Source organism: Salmo trutta, chromosome 4, assembly GCF_901001165.1.
Source record: "Salmo trutta chromosome 4, fSalTru1.1, whole genome shotgun sequence".
NCBI lineage: Eukaryota > Metazoa > Chordata > Actinopteri > Salmoniformes > Salmonidae > Salmo > Salmo trutta.
The window spans coordinates 64,844,560-64,867,854 of record NC_042960.1 but is presented as its reverse complement, the minus strand read 5'-3'; the positions used below and the strand labels follow the sequence as shown (position 1 = coordinate 64,867,854).

General features: G+C 42.4%; 1 protein-coding gene across 4 annotated transcripts; it reads left to right on the top strand.

The window, feature by feature from the left end:
* The first annotated feature begins 2,943 nt into the window (after positions 1 to 2,943).
* Positions 2,944 to 22,659, top strand: LOC115192867 (ubiquitin-conjugating enzyme E2 Q2). 4 transcript variants are annotated; one of them, XM_029751779.1, is made up of 14 exons: positions 2,944 to 3,152; positions 5,450 to 5,554; positions 12,959 to 13,081; positions 13,411 to 13,467; positions 15,897 to 15,980; positions 18,028 to 18,084; positions 18,400 to 18,484; positions 19,908 to 19,968; positions 20,069 to 20,159; positions 20,288 to 20,346; positions 21,692 to 21,740; positions 21,916 to 22,011; positions 22,114 to 22,180; positions 22,286 to 22,659. In XM_029751779.1, exons 1-14 carry the CDS (start codon positions 2,994 to 2,996, stop codon positions 22,315 to 22,317), a joined length of 1,125 nt encoding a protein of 374 aa, XP_029607639.1. In that variant the 5' UTR covers positions 2,944 to 2,993; the 3' UTR covers positions 22,318 to 22,659. The 4 variants fall into 4 exon arrangements, with proteins under 4 accessions (XP_029607639.1, XP_029607636.1, XP_029607637.1 ...); XM_029751776.1 differs by having other exon boundaries at positions 18,028 to 18,099; XM_029751777.1 differs by having other exon boundaries at positions 15,894 to 15,980.
* The last annotated feature ends 636 nt before the right edge of the window (positions 22,660 to 23,295 follow it).

The following is a 23,295-nucleotide window of genomic DNA, read 5'->3' as shown; positions in this document are numbered from 1 at the left end:
CCTTCTCACCAAGCTGCTTGGCGATGGTCTTGTAGCCCATTCCAGCCTTGTGTAGGTCTACAATCTTGTCCCTGACATCCTTGGAGAGCTCTTTGGTCTTGGCCATGGTGGAGAGTTTGGAATCTGATTGATTGATTGCTTCTGTGGACAGGTGTCTTTTATACAGGTAACAAACTGAGATTAGGAGCACTCCCTTTAAGAGTGTGCTCCTAATCTCAGCTCGTTACATGTATAAAAGACACCTGGGAGCCAGAAATCTTTTTGATTGAGAGGTGGTCAAATACTTATTTCCCTCATTAAAATGCAAATCAATTTATAACATTTTTGACATGTGTTTTTCTGGATTTTTTTGTTGTTATTCTGTCTCTCATCCTACCATTAAAATGACAGACTGATCATTTCTTTGTCAGTGGGCAAACGTACAAAATCAGCAGGGGATCAAATACTTTTTTCCCTCACTGTACTTTTACTTTCTTAGCTACAGTTTACATATCTCCCTGGCATATTACATAATTTAGGCACCAGCATACCAAACATTTTTGGACTCAAGTTGTTGTGCTGTGCTCACTTGAATAGGATGGTGGCGTGACGGTCCTTCTTGTGGGCAAATTTTGTCATCAAACTTTGTCAAAGTCTGGCATTCTCTGGATTTATGGTGCTTTCAAGACAACTGGGAACTCAGAAAAAACAAGGTTGAATCACGACGTCAGTGATCTTCAGGTTGGAGCTCTAGATAGATGCCCGACTGAGTTCCTGACCTGGAATTCTGAGTTGGATGACCATTCAAAACGTATTTTCCCTATCGGAGCTCATTTTTTTCAGTTGTCTTGAACTCACTGAAGTCTGAGATTTCTCAGTTCTGAGTTTCGGAGCCTCCATCCTACTAAACTACACTGTAGCAGTTACAGACCCATACAGCTATGGAGCCTCCATCCTACTAAACTACACTGTAGCAGTTACAGACCCATACAGCTATGGAGCCTCCATCCTACTAAACTACACTGTAGCAGTTACAGACCCATACAGCTATGGAGCCTCCATCCTACTAAACTACACTGTAGCAGTTACAGACCCATACAGCCTCCATCCTACTAAACTACACTGTAACAGTTACAGACCCATACAGCTATGGAGCCTCCATCCTACTAAACTACACTGTAGCAGTTACAGACCCATACAGCTATGGAGCCTCCATCCTACTAAACTACACTGTAGCAGTTACAGACCCATACAGCTATGGAGCCTCCATCCTACTAAACTACACTGTAGCAGTTACAGACCCATACAGCTATGGAGCCTCCATCCTACTAAACTACACTGTAGCAGTTACAGACCCATACAGCTATGGAGCCTCCATCCTACTAAACTACACTGTAGCAGTTACAGACCCATACAGCTATGTAGCCTCCATCCTACTAAACTACACTGTAGCAGTTACAGACCCATACAGCTATGGAGCCTCCATCCTACTAAACTACACTGTAGCAGTTACAGACCCATACAGCTATGGAGCCTTCATCCTACTAAACTACACTGTAGCAGTTACAGACCCATACAGCTATGGAGCCTCCATCCTACTAAACTACACTGTAGCAGTTACAGATGCCTAACCCCATCTAGGTTCTGCCTTGCTGAATCAAATCAAATTTTATTAGTCACATGCACCGAATACAACAGTGAAATGCTTACTTACGAGCCCCTAACCGTCAATGCAGTTAAAAAAAAAATACAGATAAGAATAAGAGATAAAACTAACAAGTAATTAAAGAGCAGCAGTAAAATAACAATATATACATGGGGTTGAGGGTACAGACTCAGTGTGCGGGGGCACCGGTTAGTTGAGGTAGTATGTACATGTAGGCAGAGTTAATTAAAGTGACAATGCATAGATGATAACAGAGAGTGGCAGTGGTGTGGACGGGGACGGGGGACGGGGGAGGGGGCGGTGCGAGTAGTATGGGTAGCCATTTGACTAGATGTTCAGGAATCTTATGGCTTGGGGGTAGAAGCTATTTAGAAGCCTCTTGGACCAAAACTTGGCGTTCCGGTACCGCTTGCCATGCAGTAGCAGAGAGAACAATCTATGACTAGGGTGGCTGGAGTCTTTGACAATTTTTAGGGCCTTCCTCTGACACCGCCTGGTATAGAGGTCCTGGATGGCAGGAAGCTTGGCCCCAGTGATGTACTAGGCCGTTCATACTACCCTCTGTAGTGCCTAGCAATCGGAGGCCGAGCAGTTGCCATACCAGGCAGTGATGCAACCAGTCAGGATGCTCTGTAGAACCTTTTGAGGTTCAGGCAGCTGTAGAACCTTTTGAGGATCTGAGGACCCATGCCAAATCTTTTCAGGCTCCTGAGGGGGAATAGGTTTTGTCGTGCCCGCTTCACAACTCTCTTGGTGTGCTTGGACCATGTTAGTTTGTTGGTGATGTGGACACCAAGGCACTTGAAACTCTCAACCTGCTCCACTGCAGCACCGTCGATGAGAATGAGGGCGTGCTTGGTCCTCTTTTTCCTGTAGTCCACAATCATCTCCTTTATTTTGATCACGTTGAGGGAGAGGTTGTTGTCCTGGCACCACACGGCCAGGTCTCTGACCTCCTCCCTATAGACTGTCTCATTGTTGTCAGTGATCAGGCTTACCACTGTTGTGTCATCGGCATGAGATATGTCTTCTCAATATGTTTGTGTCCTGCACTGGCTCAGCATTGAGCAAAAAAACACATTCGACAATGTTTTTTTTATTTATTATTATATATATTTTTTTTTACATAATTTGATATCTATAATCAATAGTAACCATACATGTATCTATTTGACCTGCTATGTATTCAGAGACATAGGATTTTATGATATGCCATTTCCCACCCAGCACTGCACTCTTTTGTTGTGCTCTCACGCTACGGAGCGAGATCCAGTCCCGACTGCGCGGTCGCAATATGCCTCAACTTGTCCCCTCCCCCGCGGACTGCCTGGCTTGAGATGAGTGGAAGATGTCGGTGTCGGGTCTGAAGGCCGAATTGAAGTTTTTGGAGTCAATTTTTGACCCAAACCACGAACGTTTCAGAATTATCGATTGGAAGCCTGATGAGCTTAGTTGTCAGTTTAATGTAACCGGTGAAAAACTCCTGATTATACATTGCAACATCACGGTAAGAAAGAAGCTAACGTTAGCTAGCCAGTTAGCACAGGACGAGACATAAACATGACGAATTTGGAATTTTTCAACGCGAACACACAATTTGTGTCACAAATCAGCTAGCTAACTAGATAATTAAAATATGAATGTGTTCTGAATTCAGTTTGTTTATACTTTATTAACGGGTCATATGTTCAGCTATAGTTAGCTATGCTATTTAGCAAACAACAAACAAGCTCATATGTGTAAACGTTTAGTTAGTTGGTTGTTATAGACTAGCTAGCTAATGTTAGCTTGTTGGCTAATGCGTCTGGAGGAGAAAAAAAAAAAACCTAAAATACATTTGACCCTCAACCAACCTATAAAATGTAGCTAGCTGTTAATTGTAGCTTATTATTTTTTTGCTTATACAATAAGACAAGTCAACGTGACATGTGAACACAATTGCTGACTTAATGCGGAATAGTCCTGTGTGAAAAATGGTTGTTTAGTATTAGCTAGGTAGCTAATTGACGTCGTAACAACTCGGATGAGCTAGCGACCAACAAAATAAAACATCAGGACATAACATTACAAGTCAGCACACGTGACGTCGTGACTAGATGGTTAGTGCGTGTTGTATAGCTATGGATGTTACTGAATGTGATCTGTCATTTCTTTATTCTGAAGTAGCTCCAGCTATCTGGCTAATCAAATCCAAATAGTATTGGCCGTGTATACATATTTTGCAGATGTTATTGCAGGTGCAGCGAAAAATGTTTGTTTCTATCTCCAACAGTGTAGCAATACCTAACAATACACACAAATCCCAAAGAATAAAAATAAATACCTTAAGAAATATCAGTTAACCAGTTTGTTTTGTAGATATAGCTACACTGAACAAAAATATAAATGCAACATGTAAAGTGACGGTCCCATGTTTCATGAGCTGAAATAAGATCCCAGACATGTTTCATACTCACAAAAAGGTTGTCTTAAATATTATGCACAAATTTGTTTACATCCCTTTGTGAGCATTTATCCTTTGCCAAAATAATACATCCACCTGACAGGTGTTGTATATCAAGAAGGTGATTAAACAGCATGATCATTACACCGGCGCACCTTATGCAGGGGGCAATAAAAGGCAACCCTAAAATGTGTAGTTTTGTCACACAACCCAATGCCACAGATGTCTCAAGTTTTGAGGGAGTGTGCAATTGGCATGCCGACTGCAGGAAATTCCACCAGAGCTGTTGCGAGATAGTTTAATGTTAATTTCTCTACCATAAGCCGCCTCCAACATCATTTTAGAGAATTTGACAGTATGTCTAACCGGCCTCACAACCACAGGACCACATGTAACCATACCAGCCCAGGACCTCCACATCCGGCTTCTTCGTCTGCGGGATCGTCTGAGACCAGCCACCCAGACAGCTGATGAAACTGTAGGTTTCCACAACCGAAGAATTTCTGCACAAACTGTCAGAAACCGTCTCAGGGAAGCTCATCTGCATGCTCGTCGTCCTCACCAGGGTCTTGACCTGACTGCAGTTCAGCGTCGTAACCGATTTCAGTGGGCAAATGCTCACCTTCGATGGCAAAATGGCACGCTGGAGAAGTGTGCTCTTCACAGATGAATCCCAGTTTCAACTGTACCAGGCAGACAGCGTTGTGTGGGCGAGCGGTTTACTGACGTCAAAGTTGTGAACCATGTACCCCATGGTAGCGATGGGGTTATGGCATGGGCAGGTACAAGCTACGGACAACGAACACAATTGCATTTTATTGAAGGCAATTTGAATGCACAGAGATACCGTGACGAGATCCTGAGGCCCATTGTTGTGCCATTCATTTACCCGTATCACCTTATGTTTCAGCAAGATGATGCACGGCAGCATGTCACAAGGATCTACACAGTTCTTGGAAGCTGAAAATGTCCCATTTCTTCTATGGCATGCATACTCATCAGATGTGACCTGTCGAGCATGTTTTTTTTTAAGTTATCTGAAACCAACAGATTCATGTCTGTATTCCCAGTCATGTGCAATCCATAGATTAGGGCCTAATTCATTTATTTAAATTGACTGATTTCCTTATGAACTGTAACTCAATTTAAAATCTTTGAAGTTTTTGCATGTTGCGTTTATATTTTCGTTCAGTGTAGATAGATAGCTAGATGGTGTGTCAGTTCAGCATTGTTCCATTACAGATTTTCCTAGTAATGGATGTGATCAACTGGTTACCACCTCTCTCCTGTTTTTCTCTCTCCCTCTCTCCTGTTTTTCTCTCTCCCTCTCTCCTGTTTTTCTCTCAACCTCTCGTTCCCAGGAGTCATACCCTTCTATACCCCCAATCTGGTTTGTTGACTCTGATGACCCAAGTCTGACAGAGGTGTTGGAGCGCCTGGAAGATGTCAGAAAGGGCACCTCTCTGGTAAGTCACTCACCTGTGTGTGTGTACTGGACTTCCCTCTTTACACCAACACAAAATGTGCTGCAGGATGTAGCTACCAGCTCTCATGGAAGGCATAGGCCCTAATAGCACGAACAAAATTGGTTGCTAAGTTGTAAAAAGGGTCAGTTAACACTATACAGTGCCTTCAGAAAGTATTCACACCCCTTGACTTTTTCACATTTTGTTACAGCTCGAATATAACATTTATTAAATTGAGATTTTGTGCCACTGATCTACACACAATGTCAAAGTGGAATGTTGTTTATAGAAATTAATATAAAAAAATTAAGGTCTTAAGTATTCAACCCCTTTGTTATGGCAAGCCTAAATAAGTTCAGGAGTAAAAATGTGCTTAAATTGCATGGACTATGTGTGCTGCAGATTACTGAGAATTTAAGATAAAGCTCATTTTCTCACACATTTCAAACAGACATAGCTCTAAAACAAAGAACAAATGACAATTACAAGTTAACTTGCTTTTAATTAGCACAACCTCGTCTTTAATATGACACCACATTCATGTCAATAGGAATAACACTCATTTTGTCTTACATTTTTTATTTCACCTTTATTTAACTAGGCAAGTCAGTTAAAAACAAATTCTTATTACAAATTCTTATTTTCAATGACGGCCTAGGAACAGTGGGTTAACTGTTAACGACAGATTTGTACCTTGTCAGCTCGGGGATTTGAACTTGCAACCTTTCGGTTACTAGTCCAACGCTCTAACCACTTGGCTACGCTGCTTCCCCAGCGTAGCCTAGTGTAAAGACACTATCAAAAAACGATTTACTCAACAACAAAAAATCTACCGTGCAACACATATTAGTGATTTCTAACTCCTCTTCCTCCCTGCCTTTTGCTGACTCTCCACATCAGTTTCCCTGACTTCCACTGACCTAGAGGAACAGACTAACAGGGGAGAGGAGAGAATAAACAGGATACAGTTGTGGTCAGGAACATAATCTCTCTCCCTCTCACACGGTTTTTGTCTTCCATCCTCATTCTTTTTCTCAACCATACACATAGTCTCTTCCTAAAAAAGGGCTTCGTGTAATAAATTGTGATCATTACACGCCTCCCTCCATCTCTCTCTCTCTCTCCTCCAATTAACTCAGTCTGTCAGTCAAGAAAACATAACTACAGAGTTCGCCAATGTTAGCTGAGTAGTTACACATCTGGGACAGTTTCCAAATGAATTGTGTCGGTAGAAACGGGACAAAACAAGCAACTTGTTAGTTGTAAATAAATATCCAACTGATCATATGAGCTCCACTGCACGGGCCTCTACTACCCTAACAGCTAAGCTGACAAATAATAGGAAAACAAGGCAATGTATAGCCTATGGATATCTTTACCTAGCAAACATGACAAACCATAGTCTAAACCCAACAGATAAAAACAAATGACTCTAGCCTTAATTTCGGTGGCTAGTTAGCTGGTTGTCTGTATTAGCAAGATGGTGAAGGTTGATGCTTTGTGAGCGCAGCCCTAATTTACCGCAACATACAACTTTTCTTGCCTGGCAGACTAACTAGTTAGCTAGCTATAGCAAGCAGCTTGGGCCATTTCCATATGAATTACATCAGCAGAAACATGCCCCCCCCCTAAAAAAGGATTTTAGGTAGCTGACTATATACAGCTAAACACGGCAACTATTTCCATGACAAAAGAGCAATCATTCGCGCTCACCTGTACTAACCAAGTCATTGTGACATGATTTGCTAATCTGAGAGCTATTCCACAAGATTCACAGCATCAAACATCGACAACACAAAACGTATATCTGCTGTTTACTTCACTCACCTCGTCATCATCACTTTTCGAAGTGCAAGGACTTGTCCGAATCCATATCACCAACCAACCAACATAGATACAGCCTCTTTTACAGTGAAAAGTCGTGTCCGCTTCGGCGTCGTCATTTTTAGTAATTAAGTTGTTTTTTTTAAGAGTTAAATAACAGCATACCCCTGTTTCTGGTTGATGACAACAGCCACGTGAATACCATAACAGGTTGTTAGCAAGTACATTTTGCGATTATTGATAAATATTATTGATAGAAAAACATGTCCGTTCGTAGCCACTATAGTAATTTAAAAGGCCTTCTACCTCTATGGGTTCTAAAGGGTTAAATAAATAAATATATATATATATATATATATTTATTTTACCCAATCTCTGTACCCCACACATACATACAATTATCAACAACAAAGACCAGGGAGGTTTTCCGATGCCTCGCAAAGAAGGGTACCTACTGGTAGATGGGTAAAAAATAAATATACCTTTGAGTATTGAATAACACTTTGAATGGCGTATCAATACACCAAGTCGCTACAAAGATAAAGGCGTACTTCCTAACTCGGTTGCCGGGGAGGAACGAAACCACTCCAGGCCAATGGTGACTTTCAAAAAGTAAATTTAATGGCTGTGATAGGAAAGAAACTGAGGATGGATCAACAACATTGTAGTTACTCCACAATACTAAACTAAATTACAGTGAAAAGAAGGAAGTCTGTGCAGAATAAAAATATTCCAAAACATGCATCCTGTTTGCAATTAGTCAAATAAATAAACTTTTTGTCCTGTTTACAATGTATTCTGTTTAGGGCAAATACAACACATCACTGAGTACCACGCTTTGTATTTTGAAGCATGGTAGTGGCTGTATCGTGTTATGGATATGCTTGTCATTGGCAAGGACTAAGGAGTTTTAGGATAAAAGAAACTGAATAGATTTAAGCCAATTATATACTGTTGTTTGAGCCCTGAATGCTGATTGGCTGACAGCCGTAGTTTATCAGACCGTATACCACGGGTAGGACAAAACATGTGTTTTTACTGCTCTAATTACATTGGTAACCAGTTTATAATAGCAATAAGGCATGATATGGCCAATATACCACGGCTAAGGGCTTTGACTAAGAACAGCCCTTAGCTGTGGTATATTGGCCATATAACACTACCCCTGTCAATCCATGTCAATCCATGTCTTAATTGTTTGAAGGATTAAAAATCTTTAACCTGTTTCCCATCTACACGGATTAAAGTGAATTTAACAGGTGACATTCAAAACCTCTAGTCTAGAGTTGCTGCGTTAATCTAAGTAACAAAGATCCCCATAAAAATGGAGGTAGTTAAGGAAAATAAGTGACGATTGGAGGTAGTTTTGTGCCAACTAAAATAAGGGATTAAATATGTTTAAAAAAAACAAATCTTTCTGGAGCTTTCTTATACAGTATCTCTTAGATATTGGACAAGACGCTTCAAAAATGTATTCCTTACAATGTCGTTTTTTTCCCCCTTATTTTTTTTCTAATTATGTGTTTGTTATTTAATGCATTTCTATGGGCTACAATGGTAAAGTCCAAATTAAATATCTTATGAACTTTGTTTTTGGATACCTAAAGCGGTCCTACAATTCAAATTCAAATAGCTAAATGATCCATGGTATGACGTTCTTAAAACAATATCCACTTAGAATCCTCCTCTTTCACCTGGATTCACCTGGTCAGTCTGGAAAGAGCAGGTGTTCCTAATGTTTTGTACACTGGAGGTGCTTATCAAGACAAACAAATGTTCCTGAGTGGCCGAGTTAGTTTTGACATAAATCGGCTTGAAAATCTATGGCAAGACTTGAAAATGTCAACTTTGCAGTATTTTTGTTTTGTGTGTTAATTCTTACATTAGCCCAGAACGTTTTTTGTGTTATTATATACAGCCGGAAATAACCATTCGATATCAAAGTGGCGGTAACTCGCCAGCATTCCGACCAGAAATACAACTTTCCCGAATTGGATTCTTTGTTCGTACCCCCCCAAGGCAACGGAACTCATCCCAGAGGCTGCTCCAAGACACCACCGGCGGAGAAGAGGTATTCAGAGTTGACTTCTAGTCCGACACAGGAGGTGTGCACACCATCCACCGCTTCCGAGTAGATTTCTCGCTGATGTTGAGTCTCTGGACAATAAAATAGATGAGCTCAGGGCGAGGATCTCCTTCCAGAGAGACATCAGGTATTGTAACATACTCTGTTTCACAGAATCATGGCTGTTTCCGGATATACTGTCCCCGTCCATATTGCCAGCTGGGTTCTCAGTACATCGCGCAGACAAGTATAAAGATCTCTCTGGGAAGAAGAAAGGCGTTAGGTGTATGTTTCATGATTAACTACTCGTGCTGTGATTGTGATAACGTACAGGAACTTAAGTCATTTTGTTCACCCAGCCAAGAATACCTCGACAATAGTCACAGCCTTGTATTTTTCCCCCTCAAGCCGATACCATAATGGCCCTCAAGGAACAACACTGGACTTTGTGTAGACTGGATACCACATCCTTAGGCCGCATTTTTTGTAGCTGGGAACTTGAACAAAGAAAATGAGAGACGTTACTGAAGTTCTATCAACACATTTGCCTGTAGTACCAGCTCTTCAAAAACTCTGGACCACTCTCTCTTCCGGGATGGCTACAATTCCCTCCCCCACCCTCCCTTCGGCAAATCAGATTACGACTTCGTTCTGCTCCTCCCTTCCTATAGGCAGAAACTTAAACAGGAAGTACCCATGCTAAGGTTTATTCAGTGCTGGTCATGGAAAACGTCAGTACAGAGACAGTGGAGTCGCAATTCAACGGCTCAGACTCAAGACGTATGTGGCAGGGACTCCAGGCAATCACGGATAACAAAGGGAAAACTAGCCACGTCGCGTACACTGATGTCTTGCTCTCAGACAAGCTAAACACCTTCACACGCTTTGAGGATAACACAGTGCCACCGTCGTGGCCCGTCCCGAGGACTGTGGGCTCTTGTTCTCTGTGGCCGACGTGAGTAAGACATTTAAACGCGTTAACCCTCGCAAGGCTGCCGACCCAGACGACATCCCTAGCCACGGCGTCTACACCCACTTCTGCATACCGCCCGAATAGAATAACTTACGATGCAATCGCCATCACACTGCCCTATCCCATCTAGACAAGAAGAATACCTATGTAAGAATGCTGTTATTTGACTACAGCTCTGCCTTCGACACCATAGTATCCTCCAAGTTCATCACTAAGCTCAGGACCCTTGGTCTGAACCCCGCCCTGTGCAACTAGGTCCTGGACTTCCTGACCGGCTGCCCCCATGTGGTGAAGGTAGAAAACAACAGCACCTGGAGAAAGTGAAAAGCTTCAAGTTCCTCGGCATACCCATCACTGACATCCTGAAATGGTCTGCCCACACAGGCAGTGTGGTGAAGAAGGCGCAACAGCGCCTCTTAAACATCAGGCGGCTGAAGAAATTCGGCTTAGCACCTAAGACCCTCACAAAGTTGTACAGATGAACCATGGAGAGCATCCTGTCGGGCTGTATCACCGCCTGGTACGGCAACTGCACCGCCTGCAACCACAGGGCTCTCCAGAGGCTGGTAAGATCTGCCCAACACATCACCGGGGGCACACTGCCTGCCCTCCAGGACACCTACAGCACTCGATGTCACAGGAAGGCCAAAAAGATCATCAAGGACATCATCCACCCATGCCACTGCCTGTTCACCCCGCTATCATACGCAATGCGAGGTCAGTACAGGTGCATCAAAGCTGGGGCCGAGAGACAGAATCTGTTTTTCAATCTCAAGGTCATCAGACTGTAAAATAGCCATCGCTAGCCGGCCTCCACCCAGTACCCTTGCCCTGAACTTAGTCACTGTCACTGGCTGGCTACCACCTGGTTACTCTACCATGCACCCTACATTGTGCCTTCTGAAAGTATTCAGACCCCTTTCACTTTTTCCACATTTTGTTACATTACATCCTTATTCTAAAATGGAATTAAAAAAAAAAAGTTTTCTCATCAATCTACACACACTACCCAATAATGACAACGCGAAAACAGGTTTTTAGAAATGTTTGCAAGTGTGTGTGTGTGTGTGTGTGTTTTTATTTTTTAAAACGTATTTACATAAGTATTTAGACCCTTTGCTATGAGACTTGAAATTGAGCTCAGGTGCATCCTGTTTCCATTGATCATCCTTGATGTTACTACAACTTGATTGGAGTCCACCTGTGGTAAATTCAATTGATTTGGAAAGGCACACACCTGTCTATATAATGTCCCAGAGTTGAAAGTGCATGTCAGAGCAAAATCCAAGCCATGAGGTCGAAGGAATTGTCCGTACAGCTCCGAGACAGGATTGTGTCGAAGGCACAGATCTTGGGAAGGATACCAAAACATTTCTGCAGCATTGAAGGTCCCCAAGAACACAGTGGCCTCCATCATTCTTAAATAGAAGAAGTTTGGAACCACCAAGACGCTTCCTATAGCTGGCCGCACGGCCAAACTGAGCAATCGGGGGAGAAGGGCCTTGGTCAAGGAGGTGACCAAGAACCTGATGGTCACTCTAACAGAGCTCCAGAGTTCCTCTGTGGAGATGGGAGAACCTTCAATAAACTCAATATTAGGAAGATGTTCATAATGTTTTGTACACTCAGTATATGTAAAGTTTACGTACGGTTTTACTCATTTCATATGTATATACTGTATTCTACTGTATTTTAATCCGTTCCACTCCGACATTGCTCGTCCTAATATTTATACATTTCTTAATTCCATTATTTTACTTTTAGATGTGTGTGTATTGTTGCGTATTGTTAGATACTACTCTACTGTTGAGGCTAGGAGCATAAGCATTTCGCTATACCCACAACATCTGCTAAATCTGTGTATGTGACAAATCACATTTGATTTGATCAACCACTAACTTGACAGAGCTTGAAGAGTTAAAAAAATAATAATGTGCAAATATTGTACAATCCAGGTGTGCAAAGCACGTAGAGAATTTACCCAGAAAACCTCAGTTGTCATCGCTGCCAATGGTGATTATAACATGTATTGAATCAGGGGGTTGAATTCTTATCTATTCAAGACGTATACATTTTTATTTTTTAATAATCAAAAACATTTTAGAAAAATTTTCTTCGGTTTTGACAGAGTATTTTGTGTAGATCATAAAAAATAAGACAATTAAATCCCAATTTGTAGCAACAAAATGTGGAAAAAGTCGAAGGCTAAGAAATACTTTCTGAAGGCACAGTACGTACCATTTAGCAGATGCTTTTATCCATAGCGACTTAGTCATAGGTGCATACTTTTTTTTCTCGTATGGGTGGCCCCAGCGGGAATGTAACCCTTGGTGTTACAAGTGTCATACTCTACCGACTGAGCCACATAGAACATTGACTAAGTCGCTCTGACTCATGGAAATCATAGTACCTCCTTCAAAATTGTTTGATCATTTCCAGTAAAAAGTTGTTGGTGTTGTATTATTGTGAGAAAGGTTCAGAGATACTGTAGCTGCTGTAGAATGATAGTTGACCTGTTATTCTTTTTTTTTTCTTCTCCCAGCTCCTACAGCAGCTAAAGCGTCTCATCTGTGACCTGTGTCGGCTGTACAACCTGCCACAGCACCCAGATGTTGAGATGCTAGATCAGCCACTCCCTGCTGGGCCGATCAACCCAGAGCGCAAGGTAGGGCTCATTTTAGAATTAAATTATATTTCTATGGTAAACCTGACAACCTCGTATGTTAAAAAATAATCTAGAATTGGTGTACCCCACAGTTTTGAAATCAGTCGATATTCAGTTGGTTTTGAATCACATTTTTAGATATAGATATATTTCTAGCTAACATTATTTGCATCAGATTTAAATCGAAATATAGTGATTCGCGGATGGGTACAGCCGGAACGCAAGGCAAGCCTCGTGTTCTGGGCCTGGGTAACATTCCATACGCCATTGACACAATCAGAAAGTCATTTTTCTTTTTGTATATTCTTTTTTCCCACTCTCCCGTATAGCATGGACCAGCGGATGAAGTGACATCTGAGGAGGAGGATGAAGAAGAAATGGGCGAGGTGCGTGTGTGTACATGTTTACCTACCTAATGTACCAGGGTTGGGCGGTTTTACGGTTGCGTCATCGATCGACGGACGTTTGACGGCCATCGTCGATGGTGACGACATCGTGATGTCACAAACAGGGTTTAGCATATTTGACTGCACGTCCGGAGTCTGGCAGCACAATAGCACAGTGCTGTTCTGCACACAACATTTACATCACAACATTTACGTCACAACAGGGTGATGTGCCAAATGGCCTATTTGCCATAGCTTACATTTTCAATGCAAGCGCTGTCTTCAGAAAGTATTCATAAGCCTTGACTTATTCCACAGTTTGTTGTTACATCCTAAACGTTAAATGAATATAATCAAAATATTTCTGACCAATCTACACACTACCCCATAATGATGAAGTGAAAACATCTTTTTAGACATTTTTGCAAATTTTATTGAAAATGAAATACAGAAATATCGCATTTACAATAAGTTTTCACACCCCTGAGTCAATACTTTGTAGGAGCACCATTGGCAGTGATTACAGTTGTGAGTGTATCTGGGTAAATTCTCTTAAGAGCTTTGCACACATGGATTGTAAATTTTCCTTTAAAAAGAATCTTCACGCTCTGTCAAGTTGGGTGTTGATCATTTCTAAACGGCCATATTCAAGTCTTGCCATAGATTTTCAAGCCAATTTAAGTCAAAACTAACTAGGCCACTCAGGAACATTCAATGACGTCTTGGTAGGTAACTCGTGTGTATTTGTCTTACTGTACATTATGAAGCCGATTGTCCTGCTTAAAAAGGTGATTTTGTCTCTGTGTCTGTTTGAAAGCAGACTGAACCAAGTTTTTGCCTGTGTTTAGCTCTATTTTTGTTATTTTTTTATCCCAAAAAACTGCCTAGTCTTTGCCAGTAACAAGCATGCCCATAACTTGATGCAGCCACCACCATGCTTGAAAATATGAAGCGTGGTACTCAATGATGTGTTGTGTTGGATTTGCCCCAAACATAACGCATTGTAATCAGGAAAAAAAGTACATTTCTTCGCTGCATTCTTTGCAGTTTTACTTTAGTACTCTATTGAAAACAGGATGCGTGTTTTGGAATATTTTTCTGTACAGGCTTCTTTCTTTTCACTCTGTGATTTAGGTTAGTATTGTGGAGTAACTATACAATGTTGTATACAATGTTGTTGATCCATCCTCAGTTCTCCTATCACAGCCATTAAACTCTGTAACTGTTTTAAAATCACCATTGGCTTAATGGTGAAATCCCTGAGAGGTTTCCTTCCTCTCCGGCAACTGAGTTAAGAAGGACGTTTATATGTGTTCTAGTGACTGGGTGTATTGATACACCATCCAAAGTGTAATTAATAACTTCACCATGATCAAATGGATATTCAATGTCTTTTTTTTTTTTTTTTACCCATGTGTAGAGATGAGGTAGTCATTCAGAAATCATGTTAACCACTATTATTGTTCAGAGTGAGTCCATGCAACTTATGTTAAGCATATTTTTTTTTTAAACTCCTGAACTTATTTAGGCTTGTCATAACAAAAGGGTTGAATACTTATTGACTCAGCTTTTTATTTGTATTTCTTTTGTAAAAATGCTGAAAAACATATCCACTTTCGACATTATGGGATATTGTGTGTAGGCCAGTGACACAATCTCAATGTAATCAATTTTATGTTCTGGCTGTAACACAACAACATGTGGAAGAAGTCAAGGGGTGTGAATACTTTCTGAATACAATTTATTAGGTGGTTAGACTGTTGTCGTGCATTGTTATTAATAATGTAGATTGTAGCTTGACATTTGACTTGGGCTCCCGAGTGGCGTAGCGGTCTAAGCCACTGCATCTCAGTGGTAGTGGCGTCACTGCAGTCCCTGGTTCGAATCCAGGCTGCATCACATCTGGCCGTGATTGGGAATCCCATAGGGCGGTGCACAATTGGCCCAGCGTTGTCCGGGGTAGGCCGTCATTGTAAATCATTTTTTTTTTTTTATTAACTGACTTGCCTTTAAATAAAGGTTAAATAAAGAAATGTTAATTTTAAAAATAAATAATTTGACACGGATATAATTGTTTTTAAAAGGCTAATATAAGTGATATAAGTATTTTTATGGACGAAAGAAAGTCCTACCAATTCGTAAATCATTCTGTAGCCTAGGCTAGCCAAAATAACTAGGTCTAACACTGTTTAGGCCTAGCAATGTGTCCTTTTTATATTGCCTTCTTCCCACCAATTGACCCCAATCGTCTATTCCTGCTATGTTTGGATTGGACGATCTGTCATTTAAGACATCACCCAACCCTACTATGTGCAATGATGTATATAGACGGATAATGTCCACATTCATCATAAACTTCTTGTGCCGTATATACATTCTCTTGTGTTTTCTATACTATATGCAATAAAACTATAGATTGTGTTCAGCAGGACATTGAAGACCTGGACCACTATGAGATGAAGGAAGAGGAGCCAGTGGACGGGAAGAAGTCAGAGGACGACGGAATAGAGAAGGTCATTACCCTGCGTGCGTCTGTCTCTATCTGTCTACAAAACATTAAGAACACTTGCTCTTTCCATGACATAGACTGACCAGCTGAAAGCTATGATCCCTTATTGATGTCACTTGTTCAATCCACTTAAGTGTAGTTGAAGAGGAGGAGACGGGTGAAAGAAGGATTTTTATGCCTTGAGACATGGATTGTGTATGTGTGCCATTGAGTGCTTGAGGTGTCACTACAGACCCGGGGTTGATCCCGGGCTATGTTGCAGCCGGCCGCGACCGGGAGACCCATGAGGCGGCGTACAATTGGCCCACTGTCGTCCAGGTTAGGGGAGGGTTTAGCCGCCCGAAATTTCCTTGTACCATCGCGCCCCAGCTACTCCTGTGGCGGGTTTGGCGCATGCACGCTGACACGGTCGCTAGGTATACGGTGTTTCCTCCCGACACGTTGGTCCGGCTGGCTTTCGGGTTAAGTGAGAGTTGTGTCAAGAAGCAGCGCGGCTTCTTTGGGTTGTGTTTCGGAGGACGCACGGCTCTCGACCTTCGCCTCTCCCGAGTACGTACAGGAGTAGCAGCGATGGGACAAGACTGTAACTACCAATTTGGATACCACAAAATTGGGGAGAAAAAGGGAGGGGGGGATGCCAACAAAAAAAATCTGTGTATCAAGATTATTCAACCAACTTGACCATACTGTGGGAAGCATTGGACTCAACATGGGCCACCAGCCCTGTGGAACGCTTTAAACACTTTTAGCAAAAGGGGGTGGGGGGGGGGTGCAACTCCATATTAGGAAGATGTTCCTGATGTTTGTTATGCTCAGTGTATATAGTTGACTTTTCTTTTTACCGTCTTCCCTCGCCTGGTTGTGTTTGTTCAGCTATTACATGCCACTCCTTGTACTCCGTGTCGTTTACCAAAGAGGCCAATAGGGCCTGGCTCCAGCAGATGCCTTTTCAGGAAACGCACGCTGCGAGACCTACGAGCTCAAACAACACGAATGGTGCCAGAGAGGACTAGCTAGTGTTAGCAGAACTGAGTGATTTACCTTTAGCTATAGTGTAGAATTAATAGAAACGAACATTAGGCTTTGACATTATGAATACTCTGTTTCTCTGTAAATAATTGTAATATTGAGTGTAAAAAAAAAACTGGGAAAAATTCCTAACCAGGAAATGTAAAACAAAGAACAGAATTCAGGAAATACAAAATATAATTTTATGGATCCCCTTGATAGTACCATTATTTTACCAGGTATATTTAGAGGACACATCTCTTGTACACCAAGGACCTAGTGAAGTGTTGCAGGGGAGAGGAGATGAATGTGCTTATTTGAAAGCTATACAAAAATAGTAGCTCGCAACCTTTTCAGTTTTTAAAAAGTAGCTGATTTTGTCCTGTCGAAACCAGTCTGTCAAAAGTTGCTAGCTAATTTCTAAATTCGCTAACTAAATACATACTGCAATTGACCCTTCGCTAAGCCCCACCACCCTTGGTTACTGTTGCAACCTCGGACAACATTTTCCTGGGAAGTCTCTATTTCCCATTCAACCACTGGCGAAGTCCCCTCACAATGATCTCAAACTGTTTTTAATACACAATGAAAATGAACACAGACAACCCCCTTGCTAATCAGGAACCTCTTGGGTGTGTTGTGGTGGACTGTCATTACAATTGCTTCAGTGGAAACCTGTTAAAATGTTATTTCCAACCACCAATGACCAACTCAGCCATAAATCCCAGCTGCATAATGAATGTTGAGATTGACGAAAAGGCCAGTCTCTTTGGAAAATGACATGGAGTGGCGTGTTAGACTGGTACCCAGACTACGTCTTCCCTAAATGTTATTTTTTATGCTTGTTACATTTTTTTACGCAATACAATTTTTATACTTTTATTCGCTAATGTAATTCATAGGAGAAATTTGCAAGTAAGCATTTCATTATAACAAATAAATTATTGTTTTCATCTAACTTTTTATTATTAAATGAAGCACTTCCTACTGCATTTTTTCTTTTTGGTACAAAATTTGCTATATAAATACAATTTGATTTGAAGGAGAACCTGGCCATCCTTGAGAAGATTCGTAAGAATCAGAGGCAGGACCACTTGAACGTAAGTGCTCATTCGGTAAGGTTTCTTTCTTCTTTTTCAGGGGGGGAACGGGAACATTTCTTCAGTTGTATAGTCTCTCTGTTTTTTTTCTCAACCTAGTCCTTGGGGGACCACCAGCCATATTTAATCCATTCCAAAAACTAGCTCACCTGATTCAACAAGTTAACTAATCATAAAGCCCATGATTGGCTAAATCAGGTATGTGAGTGTTTTTGGAATAGATCAAAAGTAGGTGTGGTCCTGGAGGACTGGATTGAGAAACGGTGCTCTGTTAGCCTGGTTCTGATCCCAGTGGTGTTGTGATGCCTGTTTCAGGGTGCCGTCTCTGGTTCCGTTCAGGCCTCCGATCGTCTCATGAAGGAACTCAGGGAGATCTACAGATCACAGAGTTACAAGACGGGTGAGTCCTGGCCTGGTACAGCTTAGGACTGGGCGATATATCGAATTCATTTCAATTCCTGTTTTTTGTTGTTGTGATTTTTACCTCACGCCAACTAAGTTGAGAGATATCTTCCTCTCTGACAAGCGGTTTCAACTCGCTATTTACATTTGAGGTTTTGTCCAGAAGAATCGGTCATATGGACACCGAAACACATCGAGACATTATTTTACTGTAATAGATGAGTTCACTTTTCTATCAATACCCTTTTTATGTCTCAACTAGTCAAATTGCATGCAGAGCTGACACTACTAAAACTCTCCAACCCTTTAGTGTCTCCCCCTCCCCACTTGGCCCTCACCCTTTAGTGTCTCCCCCTCCCCACTTGGCCCTCACCCTTTAGTGTCTCCCCCTCCCCACTTGGCCCTCACCCTTTAGTGTCTCCCCCTCCCCAGTTGGCCCTCACCCTTCAGTGTCTCCCCCTCCCCACTTGGCCCTCACCCTTTAGTGTCTCCCCCTCCCCACTTGGCCCTCACCCTTTAGTGTCTCCCCCTCCCCACTTGGCCCTCACCCTTTAGTGTCTCCCCCTCCCCACTTGGCCCTCACCCTTTAGTGTCTCCCCCTCACCCTTTAGTGTCTCCCCCTCCCCACTTGGCCCTCACCCTTTAGTGTCTCCCCCTCCCCATTTGGCCCTAACTTTTTTTAGTCATTCAGTTTTTGTAATGATTTAGTTTTTTCTGTTTGTTGTGTAGTAAAGATTTCAGCTTTTATTTTCATTGTTTTTGTATTAGTTTTCTCCTGTGAAGCACATTGCGCTGCATTCCTTGTCTGAAATGTGCTGTATAAAAATAGCTGGATTTTGTCTACCCTTCCCCATTGGTTCAAACTGTACAGCGTCTACTCATCCCCATTGGTTCAAACTGTACAGTGTCTACTCTTCCCCATTGGTTCAAACTGTACAGTGTCTACTCTTCCCCATTGGTTCAAACTGTACAGTGTCTACTCCTCCCCATTGGCTCAACCCGTTCAGCGTCTATACATCCCCATTGGCTCCACCCGTTCAGCGTCTACTCATCCCCATTGGCTCCACCCGTTCAGCGTCTATACATCCCCATTGGCTCCACCCGTTCAGCGTCTATACATCCCCATTGGCTCAAACCCTTCGGTGTCTACCCTCTCCCCATTGGCTCAACCCGTTCGGTGTCTACCCTCTCCCCATTGGCTCAACCCGTTCGGTGTCTACCCCTCCCCATTGGCTCAAACCCTTCAGTGCTTGTAGATCTGGGCTGATGAAGACAATCATAACATGTTTATTAACTCCTTAGGGTCGATGTCCACGCCCCTTGGAAAATGTAATTGGCATAATTGGAGAGAAAAAATCCCCATGAAAATCTGTCTGTTTTAACAGTGATGTTCACCTGTATATCTTGTTATTAATTTCCAGGTATTTATTCAGTGGAGCTAGTCAATGACAGCCTTTATGAATGGCACGTCAAAATAAGAACGTAAGTATTCAGATCCAGGTATTATATCATAGAGATGTGTAGTTTCCTCGCTGTCTAAGTCTGGATAATATAGTGTAATCATTGTCATTTATTTTAACAGGGTAGACCCAGATAGTCCCTTACATAGTGACTTGCAAGTTATGAAGGAGAAGGAAGGGGTGGACTACATTCTGCTCAGTTTCTCATATAAAGTGAGTTTCATTTGTTGGATCGATTTTCTTTCTTTAAAAAAAATAAAAAATAATATATTAATTTGGCTTTTATTGGATGTGAAAGAGGTTTTGAGCTAAAAAGATTTCTTGTTGTTTGTCTCTTGCAGGATAACTTTCCCTTTGACCCACCGTTCGTACGGGTTGTCTCTCCTGTGCTGTCTGGTGGGTGAGTGCTGCTCAGTGAAGTCTGGATGGACTCTCTCTCTCTGCGTCTGTTTCTACCCAAATAGAAGACTCTTTGTCAGTCTGTCGATTCTATTCATTGTGTCCTTGGAGGGATCGGGTTCATTGTGTCCTTGGAGGGATCGGGTTCATTGTGTCCTTGGAGGGGTCGTCCTCATTGTGTCCTTGGAGGGGTCGTCCTCATTGTGTCCTTGGAGGGGTCGTCCTCATTGTGTCCTTGGAGGGGTCGTCCTCATTGTGTCCTTGGAGGGGTCGTCCTCATTGTGTCCTTGGAGGGGTCGTCCTCATTGTGTCCTTGGAGGGGTCGTCCTCATTGTGTCCTTGGAGGGGTCGTCCTCATTGTGTCCTTGGAGGGGTCGGTTCATTGTGTCCTTGGAGGGGTCGGTTCATTGTGTCCTTGGAGGGGTCGTCCTCATTGTGTCCTTGGAGGGGTCGTCCTCATTGTGTCCTTGGAGGGGTCGTCCTCATTGTGTCCTTGGAGGGGTCGTCCTCATTGTGTCCTTGGAGGGGTCGTCCTCATTGTGTCCTTGGAGGGGTCGTCCTCATTGTGTCCTTGGAGGGATCCGGTTCATTGTGTCGTTGGAGGGATCCGGTGCATTGTGTCGTTGGAGGGGTCCGGTTCATTGTGTCCTTGGAGGGGTCGTCCTCATTGTGTCCTTGGAGGGGTCGGTTCATTGTGTCCTTGGAGGGATCGTCCTCATTGTGTCCTTGGAGGGGTCGTCCTCATTGTGTCCTTGGAGGGGTCGTCCTCATTGTGTCCTTGGAGGGATCCGGTTCATTGTGTCGTTGGAGGGATCCGGTGCATTGTGTCGTTGGAGGGATCCGGTTCATTGTGTCCTTGGAGGGTTCCGGTGCATTGTGTCGTTGGAGGGATCCGGTGCATTGTGTCGTTGGAGGGATCCGGTTCATTGTGTCGTTGGAGGGATCCGGTTCATTGTTTCGTTGGAGGGATCCGGTTCATTGTGTCGTTGGAGGGATCCGGTTCATTGTGTCCTTATCCATCACTAATGCAAATCATTCTGAACTACTGTTTTAACCAATGTAGTTTGATGATAATAGGAACATACCTTATTTTTTCTATATATATTTTTATTTTTACCTTTCATTTAACTAGGCAAGTCAGTTAAGAACACATTCTTATACCTACTGTGATATGTAGTTGTCGTACATAGCTATTTTATGTTGAATACACTGGTACGTTGAGTGTCTGCTAAATGACAAGATTGAGATGGGCCTAATCGTTGTCTGGTTTTGTGGACAGGTCCTGGGTACTTCTCCATCTTGAACTGGTACCGAGCTGATGCTTCTCTCCATTCATTCTGTTTCAGTTACGTTCTTGGCGGAGGGGCCTTGTGTATGGAACTTCTCACAAAACAGGTCTGGATCATATTTAACCATTCACACAATGTTCATCCCTAACCAACGTGGTTGAGGAAGTTGGCGCTTTCTCTTAGCTCAATTGTCTTTAAAAAAAATTAAAATAAATCTCTCTTCTGACAGAAGTGACCAGGTGAAAACCGGTCTAATGATTTATTTCTTTACGTTGTTCCAGGGTTGGAGCAGTGCCTATTCCATAGAGTCTGTGATCATGCAGATCAATGCCACTTTAGTCAAAGGAAAAGCCAGAGTGCAGTTTGGAGCCAATAAGGTAGGCTAATGCGTTCAACATCCTGGTAATTGTCACCAGTTGGATGAGGTTGTTGATGAGTCTGATCTGTTTTTATTTTTGATTTTTCCCCCCCCCTTTCAGAACCAGTACAATCTTGCCAGAGCACAACAGTCATACAAATCCCTTGTCCAGATTCACGAAAAGAATGGTAAGTCCCAATTATCAATCCATATGAGCTTGAATAATATATAATATTGATAATATATACACCAGTGGGTACTATGGCAACGTCCTGTGTTATTGTTTTGTTCAGGCTGGTACACACCTCCTAAAGAAGACGGGTAAAGAAGTCACTCCTCATACTCACTGGGAACAGAATAATGTCTTCGGGTCAAAAACTTTCTTTTGTTTAGTTTTATTTTTTTTGGGGGGGGGGACTATTTTCTCCCTTCTGACTTATCAGGAGTAAGTAAATCATCTTTCTCCTGGAAACCAACTGACAAAAATTCTTCCATCTCGCCTGTCGCCGTCGGCTCAGTTGACCAGTATCTCTCCTCTCTGCCTGGTCCAACAATAGGCTAGACTTCCTCCTCCTCCCCCTCTCGCTCTCACGTCACTCCACTTCCTCTGAGGGGCGTGTTTGTGGAGACTGAGGGCATCGTGCGCATTTTTTTTTTTTTTTTTTTTTTTTTTTTTTTTTATCTACACAGAAAGGTTCTTGTTTTCCCTTCTCTCAAAAAATGTGGAGAATGGCTTTTTTTCTTCTTCTGTACATACGCTGGTGTGACAACGTGGGCTTGACATAAAGTCACCATCTGTTTCTCCTGGGAGAGAGAGAGAGAGAGAACACTGATGTTCTGACAAGACGAGAGCTGGCTGGTTTGTTCGTAGCCATGTCCTTCTCTGTGTTTAGTGTGACTCTGTCAGCTCTTACCTTACCGCCACGGCATGGTCAGTGGTTAGTGTGACTCTGTCAGCTCTTACCTTACCGCCACGGCATGGTCAGTGGGATTTAACTGAAAGCTCTGTGGTGACCGTTTGAATTTAAAGCGAAGAAGATGATGATGTTTCAGTGATGTCATCTTTCGTGACACTGCTCCTTATTCCTCCTCATTTTGTGTAATATTTACTGGTACAAATTGCAGGCATTGTTAAAATATTATACGCTTAAAATTGTAATTGTACTTGCTGGCTTGTTTAATGTCCCATGAGCCAGATTGGTGACAAAATGGTGTGTGACTAGGATGCAGGAGGGGCTTTAAACTGAGTCGTGAGGTTCTGTCCTAAATGACATCCTATTCCCTACTTACTAAACTACTTTTG